Consider the following 24936-nt stretch of genomic DNA (forward strand, 5'->3'; position numbering starts at 1 on the left):
TCTACTAAATTCAGCAAATAACGTGTTAATTCCTAGACACGTTAAAAACTATTGTGCAGCAACGGTGGATACAAATATAATTTATTATTATGCCATAAATGACGAAAACATTTTTTGAGGGGTGTTTTACAATGTTTAGCCTATGAAAGGGTTAAATGACAGGTTTCTGGGTAACATTTCCAAGAATGCTTATGGTGGGGAAAGAGTTAAGTCTTACGGATGCAGCTTAGTTTTGTCATACCATTTGAATGTACGGACTGTAAGAGGCACTGGGTAAATTGTAGGCGCTATAAATAAAAGGTAATAATAATAATACGTAGCAAAGATAACTGCAAACTCTTCTGGAGTCCAAATAGTTAAATATTCTTTAAAGAGCAACAGGAAAGGAGCCTAATATGTGTGTTTGCGGAAGGGGTTAAAGCCAAGTGCATGGCGAGGGCACCGGCCTGTCACCGCGCAGTACAGGGTGCAGGTGAAGAGGACACTGGAGCCGCTCGGCCAGCTCTCCCCGTTCAGACACGTGCAGCGCTCTCCTACGGACGGGCCCCACACAAGAGCCGCCTTTGATGTGAAGAGGTTCCCACCTCCCGACATGAAAGGCTTCCCCAGCTGCAGGCTTCTCGGGGTTGATTTGTCTCACCTTGTGAGGGAAGTGAACGTTTCGCATGGGAAGGGGCGGGGCTTCCACTGAACAAGCAGCGGCTCCTGGGCGCTGCACAATAATCGCGCTGTACATTATCCTCAAATTCCCTGTTTAACCCCCTCCGCTCCCTAACCACCTCATTCATCCACAGGCTTAACTCCTTGTGCGCCGCTGCGTATCTTAGCAAAGGTTTGTTAAAAGCAGCTTGGAATTCAAAATTCTCCCCAGCTAGGAAAAGAAACTATTTTCAGGTTAGCATTTTAGGGCGTTTTTGTCCCGGAGTAAATGCATTCAAGCAGGAGTCGTGTGCTCCATGCATGTGCCTGACGGGCATTTACTCCGTACGCAGCCACCTCCCGTATAACTTGCGGGATATAAACAAGCGCCTATCCAGATTAGCAAAGGAAGTTCCATGAAGGTTTGTTCCTGGAGGCAGCCAGAACTTTACAATGTGCGCAGGAAGCGCTGGCTGCACAAGACGCGGGGCTGCAAGCCAGAACTCAACTTTCTTCCTGTTTCATTTTAGTGACGGGGCTGTTAGATCAGCTCCGGGGGTTTTGGCCGCTTCTTTATCTGCTGAAATTATTTTTTTCTTCTTACTTCCCTTCCTGAAGGTTTGGGAAGAAAGGGGGTGGGAGGGAACGCAGCACTAGCAAGGCTGTGTCAGTTTTGCATTGAGAGACCCGCCTAATTATTTGTTTTTTTTTTTTTTTTTGCACAGTGCTTTCCTTTGGCTCTGCAGCAGCAGCAGGCTGAGTGACCGAGCCGCAGGGATACTCGGCGGCCCGTCCTGTGCAGGGTACAAAGTACACTGCTTGATACGAGCATGCTGCGCGTCAGGGCAGGCTTTCAGTTGCTGGGTCAGAGTTGGCTACGCACAAGACCACGGCCTGCGGTCTGTCCCTCTTCCGGTGCTCGCCCTATCGTGGACATGTCTTATTCACACCACTTTGTGGATTTCCAAGGCTCTTCTATCCCCAGCTCCATGAAAAAGCTGGTTGTCACTCAGCTCAGCCCTAACTTCAAAAAGGCCGTCACCTTAATCCCCAACGCCCCGGTACCGGTGCCTGGGGACGGAGATCTCCTCATCAGAAACCGGTAAGAAACCCGATATCGCATTTCACCTTCACCGGTGTGTAGTACAGTCGGGGCACGAGCGCTCTGATCCCCGGATGACACGCCCCCATCAGCAGACATACACAGTCCTGACACTCACAGCACTCGTGCATACCTTCCTGCATCAGCCAATCACACTCGTTATTTAATAAGCTATAATGTCACATTGATTATTAGCAGTTGTTAACCCAGTCCTTTCCATGTCACCTTTTTAACTTCTCTGGGGACACCGAAATAACCACCGGCTTCACCCTCATGTACTTCTTCACCAACACTCGGGCAACTTTTTTAACCCTTTTAAAAAATATTAACCCTTTCAGTTCCCATCTTTTAGTTCTCAAGGGTTTAACCTCTTTAAAAAGTGTGATCTTTCCTCCCTTTTGGTTAACCCAAAAGAAGTTGTAGAAGCTGCCATCTGGCGACTGCTATTTAATTTTTACTATCATTGTTTCCTGTGCCGAGCCAGTCCCCTCCTTCTATGTCCACATACCTAGGAGAATCCCCCACGATCTCTGTATCTGCTGCTTCAAGTCCTCCAAACGACAATCGGTTTTTGTTTGTTTTTTTTTTTTCCTTACCTGGCTTTCACAGATACTGTTACTTTGTGGCAGGGGTGAGGTCAGGTTGTCAGAGTATTAAATATACTGCAGCTATATCAATAACCCAGAGAAAGTCACTCCCAAGAGCAGCAGAGAGTGAGATGTGTTCATCCATCAGGGAGTGAATGATCCCTCTCTGGGTGTTTGTTGTACACGTCACTAACCTTTAGGAAGCACTGAATCAACAGGAAGGGAAATCACATCTCAGCAGTCAGCTGCCTCTCTTCTCCTGTCTGTCTGTCTGTCCTCACCAGTTCTATCATCCTGGGAAACATACCCCACATTCAGCTAGAAGTAACCAAGCCACTGGACCTCACCAGTCCTGACTATTATTTTCCTTCTCTGTGACTTACAATTAAATGTGCACAGTCGATTTGCAAGAGGCTATGTATATAGGTGTATTTATGCGTGTGTATGTATATATATTATACACACAATAAAAGTCCTGGAGAGGGACTGAAGTGCGAGGCTGATCGTATGCTGAATGAAATTTGGTATTTGTTTATAGCGGCCCCAGTGGGCTCTTCGTCGTTTAACTGTGTGTGTATGCAAATATATATATACCTAAAATATGCTCGTTTTTCTCGTCAATTTTTTTTTTAATTGTGACATAGCTGGGATTCTAAAAACTAGGTTGTGGATCCTACATGGATTAATATTTTTGCCAAAGAGATTGTTAGTTTGAAATCTAGAATTAACACTATATTGAAAATATATATTATCTTAGAAAGAAAAATACCAAATCTACTTGTGATAACCGCATAAACACATTCTTAAGAGGCCCTTATATAACTCGTTATAACCACACGCAATATCCACAATGATTAAAACTGCCTTTTCCATTGAATCTTTTTAATCTTGCGGGCATGTTACATGCTACCTCTTTGTGTATAGCCCCACTAATTTACTCTCTGGTTCATCATTCAGTTTTTGCCCTGCACATTCTGCTGTTCATCGGCTAATGTGGAAACCTGTATTTTCAGGTTTCGTAAATTCTTCAGATATTGCAGTAAATAATTAACATAAAATAGTATCTCTTTTAAGATGGGTTAATTACCCCCCTTCTGTTTTTGCATAAATCCTCACTGTGGGTGGGGCCTTACCTTTTTTTACCAAATGGTTAACCCCATCCTTAAAACTAACATTTAAATATATATATGTGTGTGTGTGTGTAATTTTTATATTAACTAACATTTTGTAAATATTTAACGTTGGGCAAATTACTTTCTTTTAACTATAAAACATATAGCCCTAACCTCGATTGTGTTAATTCTAACCTCTATTTTATTGCTACTTAACATGCAGGGAATTTTAATATATATTTATCATCTCAGGATCTAAATATACACTATTTTTTTTTATAAATGAGCAGATACATTTTTGAATTAACAAATGCTAAGAAATATGTATTCATCTAGTACAGTACATTTATAAAAATAGAGTATCAATGTATTTTTATTTTTTTGTTTTACATTTTTTTTTTATGCAGAAATGATTATTCCTAACACCGTTTTAAATCCTGTTTATTTATTATGATCTATTTTTTCCTGTTTTGAGGTTTCTATAAACCATAAAATAGATTTCATTTCCCAAATGTGCAATTTGGATATCATGTTCTTATTTTCTTTTGGTATGTTGCCTGTAAAACGGCTTCATAAGAATGTTTTAATTTATTTAAGCTGTTGAAATCCCAATTTTGTATTTTTGAATAAATTTAAATTTACCAATTAAATCAGAACATAATTTTTTTTTGTATTGGTTGTCTCATTTTATAAATGGTGTTGCTTTCATTTTCAACATAAATATGTACAATTATTTTAACATAATGTTGCTGATGAATGCCTTGATTAGGTACTGGCGTGTGTACTTTTTCCTGAGAGCTGTGTGGATCTTTACATTTCGCTTTATGATACTTTTTTCATAATAATCAAAATAAGAATGCTAAAACCAAAATTTTTAAATTGTAATTATTTCATTTGTAATCTGTTAGAAATTATAACAATTAAAATACTTTTTTTTCTGCTGATTCTCTTTGGAAAATGCACACTATAAAACTTTGCGGAGGTAGCCAGTTCTTTTGTACCTTGCCATTTTTACCAAAATGGCTTTTTCGGAGCCCTTTCGAGTGCGTGTTAAATAGGAGCAGTTGTGGTTTTAAATCCTAGGAAAAAAGATCCTCTTATAATCCTTTGATGTGTATAAAGTTGTAAGATTTGATTTTGCGTAAAAAATGTGTGGGGTTTAATTTCTTACTTTGCTATAGTTATTTAAATTTTTAACACATTCTTTTCTTTTTATTACTAAAGATAACAAAAAGTATTTGCATGGACAAAGCAGTATGCACATAAAACTGGATGCAGTAGTCGTAGGTTAATTGGTTCACATAGTAATATTTTTAAGCCAGTGGGTGGTCGAGTTCCCAGATTCATGAAAAAGTATAGGAGAAGCAGTCATTTAGTTTGCAGAAGTGAATAATAAGGCTCGTTTGCACTGTGTGTAGTTCAAGAGTGTATTTCATAGTACAAAGCCCAGCGAATAGGTCTGATGCGACAGACCCCTGACCCTTCCTTCTTGTGTTTTTTTTTTTTATTATTATTATTTTTTTTGCACAGAACACAGATTAGAGAAGTGTGGGGAAAATTATGCAAAGGGTTAACCTTGCCTGGAAGCACCTCAGGGTAATCACTAGCATATGACCTTATCAGTCATACTGTGGCTACTACCTAAGTAATTCCTCCCCTATACAAAAAAAAAGCAGCAGTTGCTTTATTTTATACTCTGCCTTTTGACCCATGAAGGATGTTTTGTTATTATTATTATTTTTTTTCTAATGTACAGAGTTTGGGATTTTTTTTCTCCCCTTCCTCTAATGCTTATTCTTTGTATGTATACTTAATTCTTGCTGTATTCAAAGCTTTTCTAAAAAAAAAAAAATTTCAAGTTTTTTTTTTTCTTTTTAAAAGGATGTCACTTTGTTTAACTATTTCATTGCTAGAGGAAGGAGGCATACGATGAAATGCCATCTGAACAAGATATCACATACTCTTATTATAAATGTGTGTGTGTGTGTGTATATATAATATATATTTATCATTGTATATATCGTATATCATTTATAGTGGTTTAGGACTCATTATATTGTGTATGTTGCCAGTTTTTGTGGCTTATGTAATTTTTCTGCCTTTCTATAAATAATAATAACCGCTTTCTGTATTTTAATTATATAACTGGTTAAAAGATACATTTGCCATTTTCTTTTGATATTCAAACCGTACTTCTTTCTGTCTAGGAAGGTTCTAATTATCATGGTGTCCAGTTAGTGTTATGGAAGGTATGACCACCTCCCTTCCCAGCGTAGGAGTATTAGTTTGTGATTGATGATCATCTAGCAGCAATTAAACCCCCTATAGACAAAGGAGCCTGCAGGTTGTTTGCTGACACTTCACACACTACAGGGGTTAACCTGTGCCCCAATGTATTCACTACAGCACATCCCCCATCCACATTTCTGGGTGGTTCTAGAAATATGGGAGTTTTCCCTGTATGCCATCAGTTATGGGAGTGCATGTTTTGTTATAAAGATAGACTAAGTGTTCTCCCCAGTCTTAAAATGACCTGGGGGAACATTTTGTTAAATTCATTGATACCAGTCAGTTAAGGGTTAAGATCTCCTAGCAGCCACCCACTCCTTTTTTTTCTTAAATGATACACAACAATCTGCTTCTGTATCTATTGATCTATCGATATATCGTGTGTATGTGAATAAAATATCATATAGAATTCCAAATGCTTTCTTTATAATAATAATTAAAAAAAAAAAGATTTTGTTCCAGTTTAGACCGTAGTTAATGTAAAATGTAATTAGAAATAAACAATAAAAATTAATTGGATTTTTCTGACAATGTCAATTAAATAATGCCCTACACCCCCCCCACCACAAAAAAAACAGATGCGGAATGAACTACTAATAGTGGTTTTTTGTTTTTTTTTTCTTGATTTAAAACTTATTTAACCCTTTCTGTGCAGGGGAGCAGATAATATATTGTCTTTGCAATGTGTTGCACATCTGTTTAGCACTTGAATGGTTAATGCACAGACATATCACCATATAATAATATATATATACACACATCGCAATTTGGAAAATGCCAAACTGTAACAACTTGAAATAAGTACTTAAAATGACAAATTACACACACACAAAACATAAAATATCTAGAAATAACTTATTTTCCTATAACCGTGATCTCCTCAATTAGGTAGTAATTAAGAACATGAATGAGACTACAAGAGGTGGCGTAAGGAAGGTTAAGCAAACTTGTGCAGCCAATAAAAGATGACCCTCACCTTTGCTTATCTTTTATTGGGTGATCATCTGCTGCTAAAATTACCCATAATCACTTTGATTTGATGGTATGACAAGTCCTGTAAAATCTCATTTATTTTTCTACCTTATTTTTGGACACTTAGTGGGTGTGCATTATGCATGAGTACATCAGATTATATGTAAAGTTTTCCTGCAACTTCAGACCTAAGTTTAGCATATAACATGTGCATCTTATACCTGAGTGTTTACAGTATACAAGTGTTTATAATATATATATATATATATATATATATATATTCTTTATGCATTCCCAGTATTCGGTGTAGGGTAAACGGGTTATTTGTGATCCGCTGGTCAAAGCCTGGTCTTTTCCAAATGGTGCGCTTTATGACCTCTGTTACTGATGATTGATCAGCAGTTTAAATTAGCCCTGTTAATGTTGAACACATTAAAACTGTTAATTACAGATTTAAAATTCAGGAATGTCCCAATTATGTACAGTGTGGTGCAGATGGAGACTTGTTGTCTTTGAAGTGTATCGTTTTCCATAGTTTTGTTTTGTTCTTTCATTACCTATTTTAGTATGTGTACACCCTCTAACAGTCTGATGTACTGAAGGTTGCGATTTAAGCTAAAATACAGGAAATATATAACTTTGTATGCTGCAAGGTAGATGTCCGCATTAGGCCCTGCGTTAGACATTTAGGTTGGCGCAATGTACCGTTGGTATATGGTTTAATGTTAAGTGTGCCCAAAAGAACTATATTCTGTACAGATAATTCCATCTTAAAAGGACAGCCTACACCAGGGGTGTTCAACTTGCGGCCCTCCAGCTGCTGCAGGACTACATCTCCCATAATGCTCTTTCAGCTAATGGGCTGGCTGGGGAGTATGGGAGATGTAGTCCTGCAGTAGCTGGAGGGCCGCAGGTTGGACACTCCTGGCCTATTCTATACTACAAGGGACAGCGGTAGACCCCCGCTCACAAGATTTGCCGAGCCACACTGGAGCTGACTGGCGGTAAATATATTGTGCGCAAGAAGATGTGTTGAACCCATTGTGCATTAACATTGTAAACTACGCTTTCTTTTTGTATTTAATATAATTATTTATCATTGATATTATTTCATCTGCGGTTTGCATGGCTTATTTTTAATGAGCTGAACAATAAAAGCCATTACACATGGTCTAACAGATTTTTTATTTCAATAAGCCCACCTCTGGGTCTTAACATTATTTATATTTATATAGTTTGTACTTCAAGGTTATACACAAAAAATGACACATTTAAACATAGACAAAAAGTGTTGGACCTTTTGCTTATTCCAGATGGGTTACCATAACACAGCTGCTTATTTCTGGGGACCGTTGACAAAGTCTGATGCCTCATTCAAGGCAGGAGATGCACTTTACACGTTTCCAAGATGCAAGTGTTGGAAAAATGTTTCCGGTTGAGTTTTGTGTACTGTAAACATACTGCTGCATTAATTTGTGAGGCCTCTAAAGATATTTTACTGTGCAAAAACTTTGATTTAAGCAAAAATCTTACTCAGGTGTTCCTTAAACACATCAGAAATAAATGTATTATACATCGATCTGATATTTTGTGTTTAGTATTAATGTGGACTTCATACAACTCTAAAGTTTGTCCTAAAAACTAAATGTCTCTTCGGTAAAATGACAGAACTCTTCTGCGTTTACCAACCAAGCTTATCTTACTAAATAGACCATCACATCGGAATAGGGGAAAACAGTTTAAAATGTGTTAAATAGCCATACCTAAATAAAATACACAATGGACAAGCACAACATATTTCCCTTTTTCTCATGGATACAGAGTTCCTTACATTAAATACCTTATGGAAAAAATGTCCCTGAGTCCTGTATATTTTCTTTATACGTTTACTTTTAAACCTATTAACAATTTTCAATATGCAATATTAAATTTGATTATATTTTTATTTATTGGTAAATAATGAGCTCTAATACTAATCACTTACAACCGTGTTGTAGGGTAGTCTATCCAGATATCAAATGGTTACCTGTAGTGGTGACCCAACATTATGAAACCAATAAAGTTTTCACTTCTTCCATAGTATGTATGTATGTATATATTACACATGCATGTACACTTGAGCTCACATAGTCTGAAAACTACACAAATAATTATAAATAGATATATATATTCTTAAACACTGTGCAACATACTGCATTTAAATATTAAGTATCAGGAAATTGTGAATGAATCGTTTTATTGTACAAAGTATAAAATAATAGTAAAAATGGACTTGTTAGTCTAACCCTTTCTTACACTTTGGTTTCAGATTTGTTGGTGTCAATGCCTCGGACATAAACTTTTCCTCTGGTCGCTATGACATGTCTGTGAAGCCTCCCTTTGATGCTGGCTTTGAAGGTATCGGTGAAGTGGTAGCAATGGGCCTCAGTGCCAGTAAAAATTATACCATTGGCCAACCCGTGGCCTATGTGACAAGCGGTGCCTTTTCTGAATACATAGTTGTTCCTGCCCAGCATGCGATTCCAGTGCCTTCGGTGAAACCAGAGATTTTAACCCTACTCATTAGTGGCACAACAGCTTACATCAGTCTTAAAGAAATGGGAAAGTTGTCTGAAGGAAAGAAAGTCTTGGTCACTGCGGCTGCTGGTGGAACTGGACAGTTTGCAGTGCAACTGGCAAAGAAAGCAAAATGCTATGTTATTGGGACATGCTCCTCTGAAGAAAAGGCAGGTTTCCTGAAAAGCATTAATTGTGATCTTCCAATCAACTATAAAACTGAAAATGTGGGCTCAGTCCTAAAGAAGAACTTTCCCGAGGGCGTAGACGTTGTGTATGAATCAATCGGCGGAGAAATGTTCGATATGTTGGTTAACTGTTTAGCTATAAATGGCCGCCTGATAATTATTGGCTTTATCTCAGGGTACCAGTCATCCCACGGCATTTTGCCCGTCAAAGCAAGCGCTTTACCTGCTGTATTATTAAGAAAATCAGCCAGCGTTCAAGGCTTCTTTTTAAACCATTACTTGTCTCAGTATAAAGATGCTTTAATCTCTTTGTTGAAACTGTATCAGAGTGGAGAATTAGTTTGTGAAATAGACAATGGAGAGCTAACTCCAGAAGGCAGGTTCATGGGCTTGGAGTCTGTATTCCGTGCTGTAGATTATATGTACATGGGGAAAAACATTGGAAAAATTGTAGTTGAATTACCTCACCCTGTCAACAGCAAGCTGTAAAAACAGAACAATGATATAAATCACAAGAGAAAATGGTTCTTTCTTCCTGAGAATGTCTAAAACATGTTGTTGGTAATGGATAGTATATTTAAAAGCAGTATCAAGGTGTCCGTAAAATGATTTCAGTTTAAAACCGGATTATTAATTTTAAAGGCATGGATTTAAAGGGGTCACCAGTTTCACACATCCAACTATTGTCTCCGGCAGATAATTTTTTTTTTTTTTTTTATCAAACACGTGTATTTTGCTAAGTATGTAGATTGCACTTGCAACACATGTACAAAGTTAACATATGTATAGGGGATAGGGGAACTGGATCATCAATGAAGGACATTTACCATAAAATACCCTGGTTATACTTTTGCTGGCTGTCCGATCTCTAAAACATAAATCTGAATGGCTAAATCACTTGATCAATATGTAATTTAAAAAAATGATAGATGCCTTGTTTTCAGGGTTATATTTAACAGTGTTCTTATATGTGATGAGATGGTACTAAAGTTAGTTATTGTAGCAAAATTTTAAAATAGCACCAAATGAAAATCATTTCTAAGCTAATTTCTGCAATCGAAATATTGAGTGATTTATAGTATAAATTAAAGGATGTTAAGATAAAATATAAATAAAAATATTTTTTCATCTTCTGTAACATTACTTGCGACACCTGTTGTCTTTTTTATTTTTATTATTTATACAATGTAAGGAATACGGTAATTTGCTTGGGCATGTTTAATGTGTATTGAGATCAAAGAACAGCATAGCATTAGACTGGCATTATGGGAAGCCAGGAACAAAACTGTGTGTGCAATTGTGCGTCATATCGCACGAGAAGTGCTCAAGTGTTAATGCACAGTTCCATCTGGGATCCTCTGTTGTAACTGGGTCTTCAAAAAAAAAAAAAAAATATATATTTATTGTATTTGCTCGATTTTATAAGACAAGGTGTTTTTCTCCAGAGCAAATGCTCTGAAAAATAACCATTGTCTTATATTCGAGGTCGTCTTCTAATCAGACCCCAAATAGAGGTCTGACTACAAGACTAAGATCCAGATCCCCCGCAGGGGAGCTGGATCCTCCTCTCCCCTTCTGCCGGGGTTTCTATGACATCACATGACCTTCCGGTGCTCATTCATAGAAGCTCCGGTGGAAGTGCCGGCAGCAGCAGCTCAGGTCCTCCATTGCCTGCCCCACTAGACACCAAGGAATCTGGAGCATGGAGAGAAGTCTAAAGAAGCACTGGTAAGTTGGGGGAGGGTAAGAGTGGCATATGGGGGTGGCTTTAAAGGGCTTTCTGGAGGCAGAGTGTCATATAGGGGGTTACAAGGAATATCGGGGAGGCAGCCTGTCATATAGGGGGTTACAAGGGATATAGGGGAGGCAGAGTGGCATATAGGGGGTTAAAATGAAATATCGGGGAGGCAGAGTGGCAAATAGAGGGTTAAGAGGAATATCGGGGAGGCAGCGTGGCAAATAGAGGGTTAAAAGGAATATGGAAGCAGAGTGCTATAGAGCGGGTATAAGGCATATCTGGGAGGCAGAGTGCCATATAGGGGGTATAAGGCATTTCTGGGGGCAGAGTGGCATATAAGGGGGTATAAGGAATATCTGGGGGGCAGGTGTGCATAGCGGTGCAGGTTGGCAGATAAAAGAAAATAAAAACAAAAATGCATTTTTCTCAATTATAGTTTTTATTAAATATGAAAAGTAGTTTACATATGAGTTAATATTTACTAATAAAACTTTTTTTCTTATAGGGTAGTCTTATATTCAGGCTTTTTCTTTTTCCCCCCTAAATTAATATACAAGTTTTGGGGGGTATTCTTATAATCAAGCAAATACGGTATATGTTAAGGGAAAAATGCGGCATTGAGATGTGACCTGGTGACTAGACATAAGTTTATTATTTCTCATTAAGCCTGAATTGGCCAAGCATAGTCACACACTTAGCTTTGCTGCTGTTTGTGCGGTAGTGCGCGGCTATGTGTATCCAAGTATTCCATTTATCAGCTGCTAGCCTTAATGTACCAGGGTCATTTTTAGTCCCCTGCTGAGCCTTGTTTCTCATTAATTTAAATTGCCTAAATAGAGGTTGTCCTACACTTCTATTAGGAAATATTGTAATCCACACCCTTATTTATTTATATATATATATATATATATATTTTTTTTTAACATGATTAACATTAAGTTGTCAGACTGTAGTGTTGGGTCTCTGTCTTCATGTGCATGTTTCAATCCATTCTGTCCTTACAGCTGGCATCTCAGCCTGTTAGACTAAAAGGGGCATGATCAGTTACCCTGCAGTATGTTTCACATACAAGAACTCTGCAGAAGAGGAAACTTTAACAAACACTGTAAAATCTCACGTATGCTTTTTATAATTTGTCCTTTTTTAAGAAACAGCGAATTATACATGCATATGTTACCCGAGATTTTACACTATTTTTAATTTAGCACTTGTGGTCTATTTGCCATCTACAAATGTTAAAAATTTTTAAGCCTTCAGTTTAAGAACAAATCAACATTGTCTGTAGTTTAACTCTGCTTCTGAAACGTGGTACTATTTGGGGGTTTTTTTATTTTATTATTTTTTACATGACTGCATTGTGAGGCTGTTAGAGGGTGCAGAGAACTCCGTGGCCCTTTATTGCTATAAACGGTTGCAGGTTTTTACTCTTTGCTTTGAATCATAATCACATGTCTATATTAAGCTTTTTTTCTCTCTCTCTGCAAGCCCAGGCCCCATTCTCTTCTATTTAATAGTCTTGCTGGAATGTTGTAATGCCTTTTCAAATTAAGGTAGATCCCCACCAGGATATTTTTTTTAAAAGGAAACACGGCCAACTATAACAACCGTGTCACGTATGAATATTATAATTCTGGTTTCATAGGGAAAAGGGGTCCTTTTTTTCTTAATGACACTTTAACTTGAGTTCTTTTTTTCTTGTCGTTTTTTTTTTGTTCTGTTCTATGCAGAACAGGAGCACGCTTTTGTTGCCGAGTGTTCTGTTAGTATCTGTTTTACAAGATTTACCCATTTTCATGTGCTTAATGCAGCTGCTAGCATGCATGCACAACGATACAATTTATATGGTAAATGGAACCAAATAATGGCTTCGCTGAATGTTATGGCTCAACTGCAGGAAAATGTCACGGTAAATAGCAGCCAAATTATGGATCACACCAAAGTGTCACAACTGCACTAAAGACAAATAGCACTGAAGGTTATTGCCACTGTGACACTTGTGAATTATTATGAAACAGAGGGCTATCCTCACGTGAATCAGTTGGTGCTCTCATTATAATAAATAGTGAATATAACACTAGCAAATAGAAATATAAAATGAAATGTATATACGCGTGTGTGTGTGCGTATATATTTGTAATACACAATATAAAAAAATAGTACACAAAATAAAAGCAATAAACTACAACTGAGTATATGCATTATATGAAGAAATTAAGAGAGAAATTATAAGCGTAAAATAACCCCAATGCAAGGTGAACAGGGCCCTCTTGTATCTATATGTCAATTGCTGTATTGTACTTGCTTGTTACCACTAATACTTCTTACTTTATTTTCTTTATATAATGTTTGATTCCCAGTATAGACTTGGTTACTGCAGACTAGGCACTTTTAACTAGAGTTTGAATAAACTGAGTTGTATAGGGTTCATAATGCAATAGGGTTTCTGTTACATAGAGATTGCTTGCATATTGTTTGAGTTAGCAAGAGGAAGTAATCCCTCAATAGCCTTCCCCTAAAATTGTTTTAATTTCATAAGCATGACATTTTATCTTTTTGTAGAATTATTTAACTATAAGATATCTTTTAAAATATACGTAATATTTCGGCCCATTTATTTTCCCACCCTTTTGGGGCATACTTGTGAATTTTGCATGGCTTCTTTTCCCATCGCCAATGATGAAACATGTTTTAAAACTAGACTTGGACATTCGGATTCCTATGAATGTTAATTTTTATTTAATTAGCACAAATGTCCCACAATGAGGAGGGACTCCCCTACCCAGAAAACAAGCAAAAACAAAGGAGAGAGCTCTCTAGTTTCATTTGCATTTTGTTGCTTTTTCACTCTCTCATTCATGCACACTCTTGCTCATTCTCACATTCTCTCTCAAAGTCTCCCTACCTTCTCCACCAACTGCTTCCCTGTCCCTGTGTCCATTTCCGCAGATCTGCTTTTTCTCTTGCTTCTTCTTGTTCTTCTTTCATTGTCCGCTTTTCCCGTTATCAGCTCCGTTAACCAGGCCTCAGGGACAGCCTCTTCCTGATCCTCCAATAGGGTGAGAGGGAGTTCGCAGAGTCTTCATCTTTTTGCAAAAGCACTCCAGGAGGCCTGGTTATCTGAGTTTTTGTGGAGGAGAAGTGGACTAAGAAATAAGACATAAAAACAGGAAGATGCAAGGTACTAAAGATTGTAAGCTTGCGAGCAGGGCTCTCTCCACCTAATGTATCGATTTGTCTTAGTCTGTCAATTCCAGTCTTGTCATACCCCTTGCCTATATGTATTGTATTAAACGCTGCATAACTTGTTGGCGCTATATAAATAAAAGATTATGATGTTTCCATGATACATATAATTTTCACATATTGCTGACCAGCCCAGAAAAAAAAATTATGTGTCCTGGAAAACATGGCTGATGTGGTCACTCTAATTGGTACAGCACTTGGGTATACCTGGCTGCATGCTGCATGAGCTTAAAAACGTAGCATGCAGCTGTGAATATTCAGACGGCCACAGCCTTAAAGTGCTAAAGCCAGTCCAGCACTGCTTAAATGTGCATACTTGCCAGTCTCACTTATAATATCCTGGTTTGCTATTAATATATTTACCAGAACACCACTTTGGACACTAATAGAATTTGATGGCAGATATGACTAATTCAGCCCATCTAGTCTGCCCATTTTTTCCAAGATAAAGACTTATACCTTATTCAGTCCTTGGTGTTGTCTTGTATTCAGGATGGCTTAGTTTATTCCTATCATGTTTACATTCCCCTATTGTATTAACCCCTGCCACTTAAAATGGACAGTCAGTGGTCTTGCTTAAAATGTCAAACTTGAGAACTGTATAGCAATATTTAAATACAATATTCAGCTGAGTCTAAATAGGAACTCTGAGCTTCAAAATGACAAAGTATTGTAGTGATCCGTTCCAGATAGCTTCAGATCTTGTTCATTCAACACGTGTGCATTGGCGAGGTCGCAAAACACCTATGGAGCTCTATGTAAGATAAGTAATTTCATTTAAAAGAAAAAGAACAACATGTTGGCCCGCCTCATTTAGTCGCATCAAAATGTAAATAAGCCCGTGACTATGGAATATTTAAAATATGTTTTGTACACTTTCCCTGTCAGGGCTGGAATACAAACATTTCAAAGGGCTGCACATGTTTAAAACCTAATTATTATTCACAATAATTATTTTGTATACACCAAAGCAGAAAGGGGTTGTAGCCGCTTCCTATTAAATGAAAACCCTGTATTTTGTATTTCAGGAACATTCTGGCTAATGAGAATGTAATGTCCTTAGTACAGCACAGAACTTCTTTTTGTGTTAGTAACCACAAGATGCTGGAAATTTGACAAATGATATCATTTAAGACAGATGCCTGCCTTAGGGACCTGTTTTTTTGGCTTCCTGTTTCTGGCTTTTATTTCAGGGAGATTTGTAATTGCCACAAGACCCGTACCTGCTCAGTGTTTTAACTCTTTCTGCTAATTACCAGTTCAATGTATTGGTTATTTGTAGTCTGTGCTGTGGTATGAATGAAAGGCTGTCTTCTTCTAACTATCCTCTCCGTATACATTGTTTGTTGTTTTTTTACAACTTGCGTATTATTATTATTTTTCTTTTTCCACCTCTTCAGACCATTCAATTCATTTCATTGCCGACTCTTTCCTAAAGTCAGTCAAGCAAAAGTGCCAGTTATCTGCACATGCAGACGGGGCTTAACCAAGCTGCACCTAGTTGAACCACCAACAAACCAACCTTTAACATACCTTCACTTCCCAGTGCATGGAACTGTCAAGGTCCTAGTGGCTCTAAACACAGGGGAATATGAGGCAGAGATAACTTTTCTCATTCAGTGCTATGTGGTGTATATGGCAAAGGCTTTTGGCACAGAATACGTATTCCTTGTAGAATACAGAATAAGGCAAAATGCACTTGCCAATTGTTCTAGAATAATATACCTTGAGTATCTTTAATCTACCTTTGATTTGTAGGACTACTTGCGCACACAAATAGGCTTGGATCAGAGTAAGAAATAAAATCTTCAAGAAAATCTCATTACCACATGGAATTTATTTTGCTGGCAATACTATTACATTCTCTCTCAAATTATGAATCATGTAAAAGTATACTGCTGGAAAACTGAGAAAGGGAGTTCCCCAAAAAATGCCCTCTGAGGAAGGTTTAAGTCTTTGTTAAAGACATGCTTCTTAACGTCTTAAGCAGTTGGTTGGCATATTTTTCTTAAACGTCAACCACAATGTAAATGATCAGAGTGCGTAGCTTTGAAACTTTAAGTTTGTGTACACATAGACTTCTGTATCTTCACTACTTTTTTGTTTCTATTTTTTTCAGCAACATTTCTACGTAATAAATAAAACTCTTGCAAGTAAATGGACATCTTGGAATGTAAATTGATGCTATTTGTGTAGCTGTTTTTTTAATATAAATTGTTAAATAATATATACATTTGAATACTGAATATATAATATATAATATATAAATTATATTTTCCTTGCAGTTACTTCATTTATTCCAAGTATCCTTGCCAAAAAAGCTATTTTTCTTTTAGTATAACACAGATATATTTCTTTAAGAGGAGTGGTTTAGGAATTTACTAATGACTAGTAATTTTATACCCTAACACATAATCTCCTCACATACCTTGGGTTAGTGTGCTTGTGCGCATGCAAGGACTTAATATATCAATGCCTTCTCCCTCGCATGTTCAGCTTTGAACCCACTGACATCCAATCTGTGTTAAATGCATGTACAGGATATCAACCAAGCACTTTATGTTTATGCTTCAGGACAAATCAACCCATTGTTTTTGTAAGGTAATAAACTACATATTAAATCAACTAAAAAGATTGTTGCCCTCTCATTAAGACAGATAAACGCAATTTTTATTCTTAACATTCAGCCAAACCTATATTTTAGAGTTCCAAATACTAAATACCCCTTCGCCACATGGGACGTACTATTACGTCCACTGCAGTAAGCACTATGTGACAGACATAATGGTATGTCCTATGGAAAATGCAGCAGCACGTTCCTGTGTGCACTGCTACCCATCCGGTTTATAGTCAGGTGAAGTGCCTTGCAACCAAGTCCCCTATGAGAGGGAGGGAGAGAGAGAGAGAGGAGTGTTCCACGTTATTTTAATCCCTTGATTGAAACCTTTAACTGGCATGTTGTGGTTTGTGGGCTGTATAGTCCAAATAACACAAGACAAGTTTTAGTGTATTTCTCTGCAGTTGTGCTTAACCTGTGCAAGAAACACAAATGCATTTGTGTAAAAAGAACAGAAAACTTATGGTACATTGCGTCAGAAATTTGTGGTAAAATGGTTGCATGGCAAGTGTTTCTAGGAAAGTAACCCTGGTTGTCTGCTTTTTTGTGGGGTTAATCTGAACTGGTGGCCTGCTAAACCTTTCTAAAAGAAAATTTTGGAACCTTCAACAAAATTGTTACGTGTCAAGTGTCCTAATTTGTTGTTTGTTGTATTTAATGTGTGCAGATGCATTCAACGTGGACATGAAGAGTCACAATTCAACAAAGACATGGTAAAAATGGCAAAAAAGCTCTAGTCACCTAAGGAGATGAACCCCTTTGCCATGAAGGGGTTAACTCGTGTTAGGTTGTTTATGGGGTAAATTCAACATAATATTTACATTAGAAAATCAGCTTATATGTAAAGGAGAATCTAAAAGTTTGTATGATTTTTTTATTCCCAGTATAGGCTATGTCAGCCATAGTTTTTCATTTACCCATAGGCAGCAGATCTCTGTAACAGACCTTCCATATGGTAAATAATCAAATCTATCTAAATAATTGCACTTAAAAAAAAAGTATTTCTCATATTTACCAAGTATTTCTCATCCCAAATCCTAAAATGAATCCAAAGAAACGTCAAGAGCAGGACAGACCCATCCCATCCAATACAGTTCTGCTACAGCCCATTTTATTTCCCATAATTGCATATAATTGTCTTTTCCTCCATAATCGTATATCATTTTATTTTCCTTCTTCATGCCTCCCAGAGCTTCATGATCACATGCATAATGCGACGTAAATCAACTTTCAAATATTTACGTATTTAACTTTGCTCTCAGCCAATTACAAATTGCAGACTACTGTGATTGTATTTGTCGTCTTTATCAGTGACAGACTGGGACTGTGCACAGTAGGGAGTTACATTGGGTGATCTAACTTTGGTTTGTACTTGGTGCTATACCTGCTGACATAGCGCTTAATAAACAGGGGGTGACGAGACAGAAATGTCCTGACACTAAGACATCTGGGAGGCAACATATTACATTACATTTATATAGCAGATTACGTAGCACTGTTACAATAGGGGACAGTAAACATAAAACAAGTATTTAACAAAGACAATTTAAAATGACAATAACATTGACACACGCTAAAACATACTGGTACAGAAGGAGAGGAGAGGAGAGCGCTGCTCTTGCGAGCTTACAATCATATAATGTTTGGTTTGTCCTCGGCAAGATACAAACATTATCTATCTTGTGTGTCTGCAGGCATGAGATCATAATTGATTGGTAACATCAGAGGCTTAAAGAAGGTTTGCAGGAAAATGGTATAATTTCTAAGTGGGAAGTGGTGTGTAATTACCTGTCTCATGTTACACTTGCACACACACAGATGGGTAATTTACATGACTTGTACATATTACATATAGAATGAAATGTGACATTTGACTCAAATTTTTTCCTAAACTCTTTTTCTTTCTTTTCTGTGATAAACAATAAAACAGACTGATACTTTATTCTTATACAGTAACTTAAAAGTAATTTACTAGGAAACAGTGTGCATTCCTGCTTTAAAAAGAAAACGTTTTGTCAACATTATTGTATATTTAAAATTTGCATCGATACATATATAAAAAAAGGATATTTTCAGCCTAATTAAATATTAGCACTCGTAAGGAAAGTAGCATGGTCTGTGTAACAATTATCCGTTAAAAAATTAATAAGCAACGCTTCTTATTATTCAGACATGACATCATGAAGGTATTTCGAAAGTAGTAGTGAGAGATACATAGTACATTTTTAAGTAGGCTTTCAGTATACTCCTATCACGCTTGGCTTAACTGCAGATAAAAAGGAATTTGCCACCTAAAAAAAAGAATAAGTATTAAGCTGGGGTGTGCGTTGGGTATCTTTGGTTGCATTGCAAGCACTTGCTGCTGGCTTAAGTAATACGGTATATTCCATGTCCAAGCCATTGCCACTTTAGACTAAGACAGACAATGGGTTCCATATTCACCAAATAATACGTGTTTTCAGGGAGTCCGTAATAGTATTTCTTGTGGAAAGGGATGTTGATTGAAAAAAAAGTATGTATTTAATACTGGGTTGGCTTCTGAACTAGTGTAAAAAAAAGTCTAACATTCAACGTTTTTTTTTGTTGTTGAATTAACACTCATAGCACCAGAGGGCTAATATACAACCTTTTTCAGAAAGGGTTAAAAAAATGAAATAAAAACATTGCTGACTGTGTCGGCCGAGATAATTGAAACAGTTCTCAAATTCATATATGTGCCTACTATACATCCAGGACAAATTGCGCTTTCATCAATAAAAGTAGTTCATGTAGAAAATATGAGATCTCTGTGAAAATATCCTTGTGAATAGAGGGCGATTTAGAGGCCATGGTGGCAGAAGTGATGACCCCAGCAAGTTGCACAGCACATAAAGTTCTGTTACTTCTTAATTAATGAAATACATAGCGTATAAATTACTATTTGATTATACGTGCCTATTATATCCGTCTCGTTATTTTAATAATGTGGGCTTGTGAGGTCATTTTTAAGAAACTTTAAAATGTTAGTTTTCATTTGCCAGACATCTCGGATCAAATTACCTCTCCTTGTTAAGAGACACTTATTATGAGAATTTCACTGCTATTACATGTCAAGGCAGAGGAAACAACTGGAACATATTTGCTTTAAATAAATGTGATAGTGCTCAGCTTCACGGAAAACCTTATGTTTTTGTGTTTTGTTTTTTTTCCCCCTTACAAAAACACGCAATTTAAACATAAGGCATTTACATTACAGAATGTCCACAAATATACTCTCTATATACTGTATATATAAATGTATACTTCCTCAAACTCTTGGGCTAAACGAGAAACAAATGGTGTTACTATCTTTGTTGTGAATAAAAAAGAAATAAATAAATAGGTTGTTTGCCAGCAACGGAAAATGTATTTGTTTTCTTGAGCTAACAGTGGATGGATTACACAGAAGGACTAAAAGAGAATATGCTTTAGTATTTGGCAGGAGTTTAATATATGGAGCAAAAAATATCTGTAAGAGAATACACATTCCTTCATCACATGATATTTTACAAATTTGAATTATTAGTTTTGTTGGAATACATGAAAATACTATTGACGCAAATACATTTCGGAAAATATAGGAAATCATTTTTGCAAGGCTAGCTATATGCTTAGCTGTATGCATGTCCCGTCCAGCGTAACACCTCATAAACAGAAATCACACCCTGACTTATCTTTAGTCCAGCTACCTTAACCTCTGCAATTTATGGGTGTCTTGACCGACCCCAGCTGTTTTAGCACTCATGGGAAAGTACAGTAATCCCTAGCCAAAGGACTGGATTAAATCACCACTATCCTAAGCATTTAAAGGGGCAGTAATTTCTATTTTGTTTCAGGATCAGTGAAGCAAGACTATTTGCTTTTAGTGCGTTTTCCCTGTGGGATTAGCTCAGGTAGTGAACGAAGCTGCACCCTACAAAGCAACCACTAGACAGGCTATGGAGCTTGGAAAGGGAATGGCCTTAATTGTACATGGTGCTTTAGCAGACGAGTAGATACATTTAATATACTATATATCTTGTTCCTTTAGCAGTACACTTCTTTTTTCCTAGAAAATCCATAGTATTTTAGAAATGAATACCACTCTGCAGTTAAAGGAACACTCCAGCCATCATATGCATTGGCCGCCTGACAAATGAATGGAGGGGTTCTGCGTTATCCTTCTCCCCAACCATATGCATTTTCCCCTATCCCTCAGCTCCTACTCACCACCAGCCAGCTCCAGCACTGATCCAAGTGAGAGTCCCAGGGAATCTAACGAGTCCCCCTGAATGCAGCCATGAGTTGAGAAAAAACAACTTCTCCTAAAGATAAGTGTTTTTTCCTACAGGTAAATAATTCATGTGAAAGTACTTACAAAGTAATTGGATACGCATTAATCATTGGTGTGGCTGTATTAGACACTAGACTGTACCTTAAGATGGCCGGTTGGGTCAAGCGATTACGTTTCTTAGAAGACCCGTCTTGCTTGAGAGTCTTGTGCAACCCAGACTTAAACATATTATAACAATCTAAGAACTGTATTGTGCTGGAATGAGTTTGATAATAGTTACTATAATTTATATACTATATTTACTAGTGATGGCTGATAACTGCCATAATATATGTGAGAGGAGGAGATACCAAGTAACTGCGCAAATGTTGCAGGTAATATTTAAAATGTAAGCATTCTTTATAATGTCTAAGCCAGTGCTTTTCAAATTTTTTTGTTTACTTTAAAAAAAAAATATATACATATCTTAGACATAACGGTATAAGTGTTAGTTTTCTTGTATTTGAATTTGTACATTAACCCCTTAATGACAAGGCCCGTACATGTACTGGCTCAAAATGCATTGTTTTCCTTAAGGGGTTAAGCTACATTAAGCTATCCCTATCATGTTCTTTTTTTGGGCTAACCAGCTTATCTATTTTCAGTGCCATATAAGAGACTAAAAGGGGGAAAATTAATTTGAAAACCTTTGCTTAACAGTAAGGAATAGCCAGTGTTTTAATCAACCTTATACCTATGACACTTAACACCTATCACACAAAACACCTCACTCACTCGTACTCACTCCCCATCACCGGCAATCACTGTGCATTATGATGTGTAAAGCTTTGCTGGTTCACATGCATGAGCATGAAATGGCACATGGTAGTGGCTGTGTGTGGTCAGACTGCTGTGATGTAATACATAGAAGAGGCCTTTGGACGAAAGACAGGACAGGTTTCTGGGCAACTTTAATATTTCAATAAACTTTTAAATAAAGTTTTTAAGAAACAACATGACAAGTTTGTTTAACTTCTCACTATATGATGTAGAATTTGATGATGTAGAATCTGGGGATATTTTAAGAGGCCTCTAGGTGAAAAACCCTTAAGCAGCATTAAAATGACGGCTTGATATTTTGTGGAAACAAGCTTACACAAGTTGAATTTAAAGGACATCAGTTTACTGTAACACAACTAGATAGTTATGTGTGCTGCAACATACATGAGACTCTTATCTCCTTGTAACTCCCGGAGCTCCACTCTCCACAGCAAATCTTTATAGTTCCTCTCAAGCTGCCATTCCTCTTGGACCAGACAATCCATAACAGCCTCCAGCTCGGGGGGATAGCATAAACCAGGACTTCTTCACGGTTGTCCCAGATTGCATCCCTGCGTTACTTGCAGGGGCTTCTGAAGGACGAGTCAAATTGGAAGGCATCATATATCAGTCCTGGTTTGACGGGGCTATACAGCATCAGAGGGTCGGTGTGGTCTCCCCCTGCTAAGTGCCAAAGAATGTTATTTTATAGAGCACTCAGTCAGAGGCTCTCCTCTGGTGCTGGTCCATCTCTCTGCGTTCTGCTATTGGCTAACCGACCACGAGACTCCAGGAGCTCTCTTGGTGTGTCTCGTCTTTAATTCTCATTGATCTGCTCCATATATCTGAGGTCTAGGTCCCAGTTGGTGGTTTGGATTTCACCCAAGTCGTGGGATTCGTCCCACCGCTGCCAACCAATCTTACAGGGTCACCGTACCCAAGGCTGGTTACCCCTGTTTGAGGGCTCCAGCCAGGTTACATGATTGTCCCTTTTGAAGGGCTGGAGCCACGTTCAGTCTCAGGGGCTGGTTATAAAATAAAGCACATTATAAAATATTACTAGGTCATGGGATCAGAAACAGGACACAGATGCGCTCCATGACTTTTCTAAACTGCACACAAATCCCCAACAAAGACCTCCAAAACACCCTCACAAAACGAAACACTGTGTAAACTGCCCCCAGACAACCCGACCCAGAGTTCCACGGGAATGTCTGTCTCTGCCCGGCGGAAGGAGATCCGGGGCAACTCCAGTTAACCTGGCCCTGTCACACTGAGGGTCCAAGTTTGGGTGAACTGGTAACTTTTGTTCTACAAAAGCAATTTTGTTTTGCGGGATGCATCCTTGTATAAAGGTTATCGCGAACATTCAAGAGTGTTCAGTCTTTAAAAAGCAATAATCCTTATGGTACTCAGAAAATATAAAGGAATACCTAACCTAGCGTACTGTGTACAGGAAGTTTGTTTCAGAGAAGGAGAAATGTTAGCATAAGAGGTTATAATCTAAAACGAGAGGGTCAGAGGGTTACAATACATATCATTTACTTTACTCAGAGGGTGGAAGATAAGTACAACAGCCTTTCATTAGAAGTAGAGGCTAAAACAGAGAGGGGATTTACAAAGGCATGGGATGGGCATTAAAGCTATCCTAAAAATAAGATGAGGTTAAGGACTGGGTATTATTGGGCATCAACAATTACATTTCTTCCTAAATAAAATATTGTGCTGAATTTTGATTATCAAGAAATATTTCTAATTACAAAATAGGACAGAAGATGCACATTATACTTAAAAAAACATTATATCCCCAAAAGACAATAAATTTAGATTCTACTTTTATTTCCAGTGATTTCTGTCAAGCAATAACATTCTATGCAAGTAGTTGTAATTAGAAATAAAAAATAGAAATTGCATGTTATGCTGATACAGCACCTGACCGTGCCAATTCACTTGGAACTACTCAATCTTGGCAAACGCACACCTAATTCCTTTGGATGTATGTTACCTTCCAAGGCTGGTTACTAAAACACATCTCCTTGTTAAGAATAACAGTGCATTGTTGACGTTTCATTTCTTGATACACATTTTGTTAGCAGACAACAGAATCAGGCAACTGTGCTCAGAATGAGTGTTCTGTAACGTTGGGTTCTTGGTATGCACAGTGAATTAGATGTATTTCTAGTTCAGTGTTTCTTAAGGTTTTTTTTTTGTTGATGCAGCGTTAAGAAATATTTACCAGCTAATCCAGACTGACTGCTAGTTCTTATTTATTTCCAATAAAACATAACATTTATTACTGGTGAAAAATAAAATAATGAAGAGCGAAGTAAGTTACTTGTGTGTTTTAAAGGGACAGCAATTCCTTTTCAGTGAGAAAAAAACATTTACTTTCTGAAACCCATCTTTCAGTAGAAAGGATGATGTTTCTCTTGTTTTACTGGCAGATACCGTTTGGCTTCATAAGTTTGGATGAATATATACTGTATGAGCAGGTGGTTAAGAATAGGTATATACAACCAATGGATGCAAACAAAATGTACTGCTCATGCCTGCTACTTAGGTGGAGATAAAGAAAAAAAGGTATGTGGAGGAAAGGGAGGGAGGAAAGGGAGAAGTCGTGCACACCCCAGTGAGGGACAAAATCAGGTCAATAATCCACTTATCTCATCAGAAGTAGTAAAAGCAAGCCAATTTAACCACATTCCAGTGAATGCTGTCATGTGATCAGAAGAAATGTGGATGAACTCTTCATTGGCCCCAATTTCCAACGCATTATTTCCCCAGTTGTGTGAGGGGACCTCACA

At 37.4% G+C, this 24936-nt stretch overlaps 2 protein-coding genes across 2 annotated transcripts in view; one reads left to right on the plus strand and one right to left on the minus strand.

Annotated features, from left to right (window-relative positions):
- Positions 1–24936, minus strand: part of LOC128498071 (beta-Ala-His dipeptidase-like) — a 419628-nt gene that overhangs the window by 35847 nt on the left and 358845 nt on the right. The gene's annotated exons all lie outside the window — the stretch shown is intronic.
- PTGR3 (prostaglandin reductase 3) lies at positions 1560–9967 on the plus strand. Its single transcript, XM_053468361.1, has 2 exons — positions 1560–1741; positions 9010–9967. The coding sequence occupies exons 1-2, from the start codon at positions 1575–1577 to the stop codon at positions 9932–9934; spliced, it is 1092 nt and encodes a 363-aa protein (XP_053324336.1). The 5' UTR covers positions 1560–1574; the 3' UTR covers positions 9935–9967.

This window comes from Spea bombifrons, chromosome 5, assembly GCF_027358695.1.
Source record: "Spea bombifrons isolate aSpeBom1 chromosome 5, aSpeBom1.2.pri, whole genome shotgun sequence".
NCBI lineage: Eukaryota > Metazoa > Chordata > Amphibia > Anura > Pelobatidae > Spea > Spea bombifrons.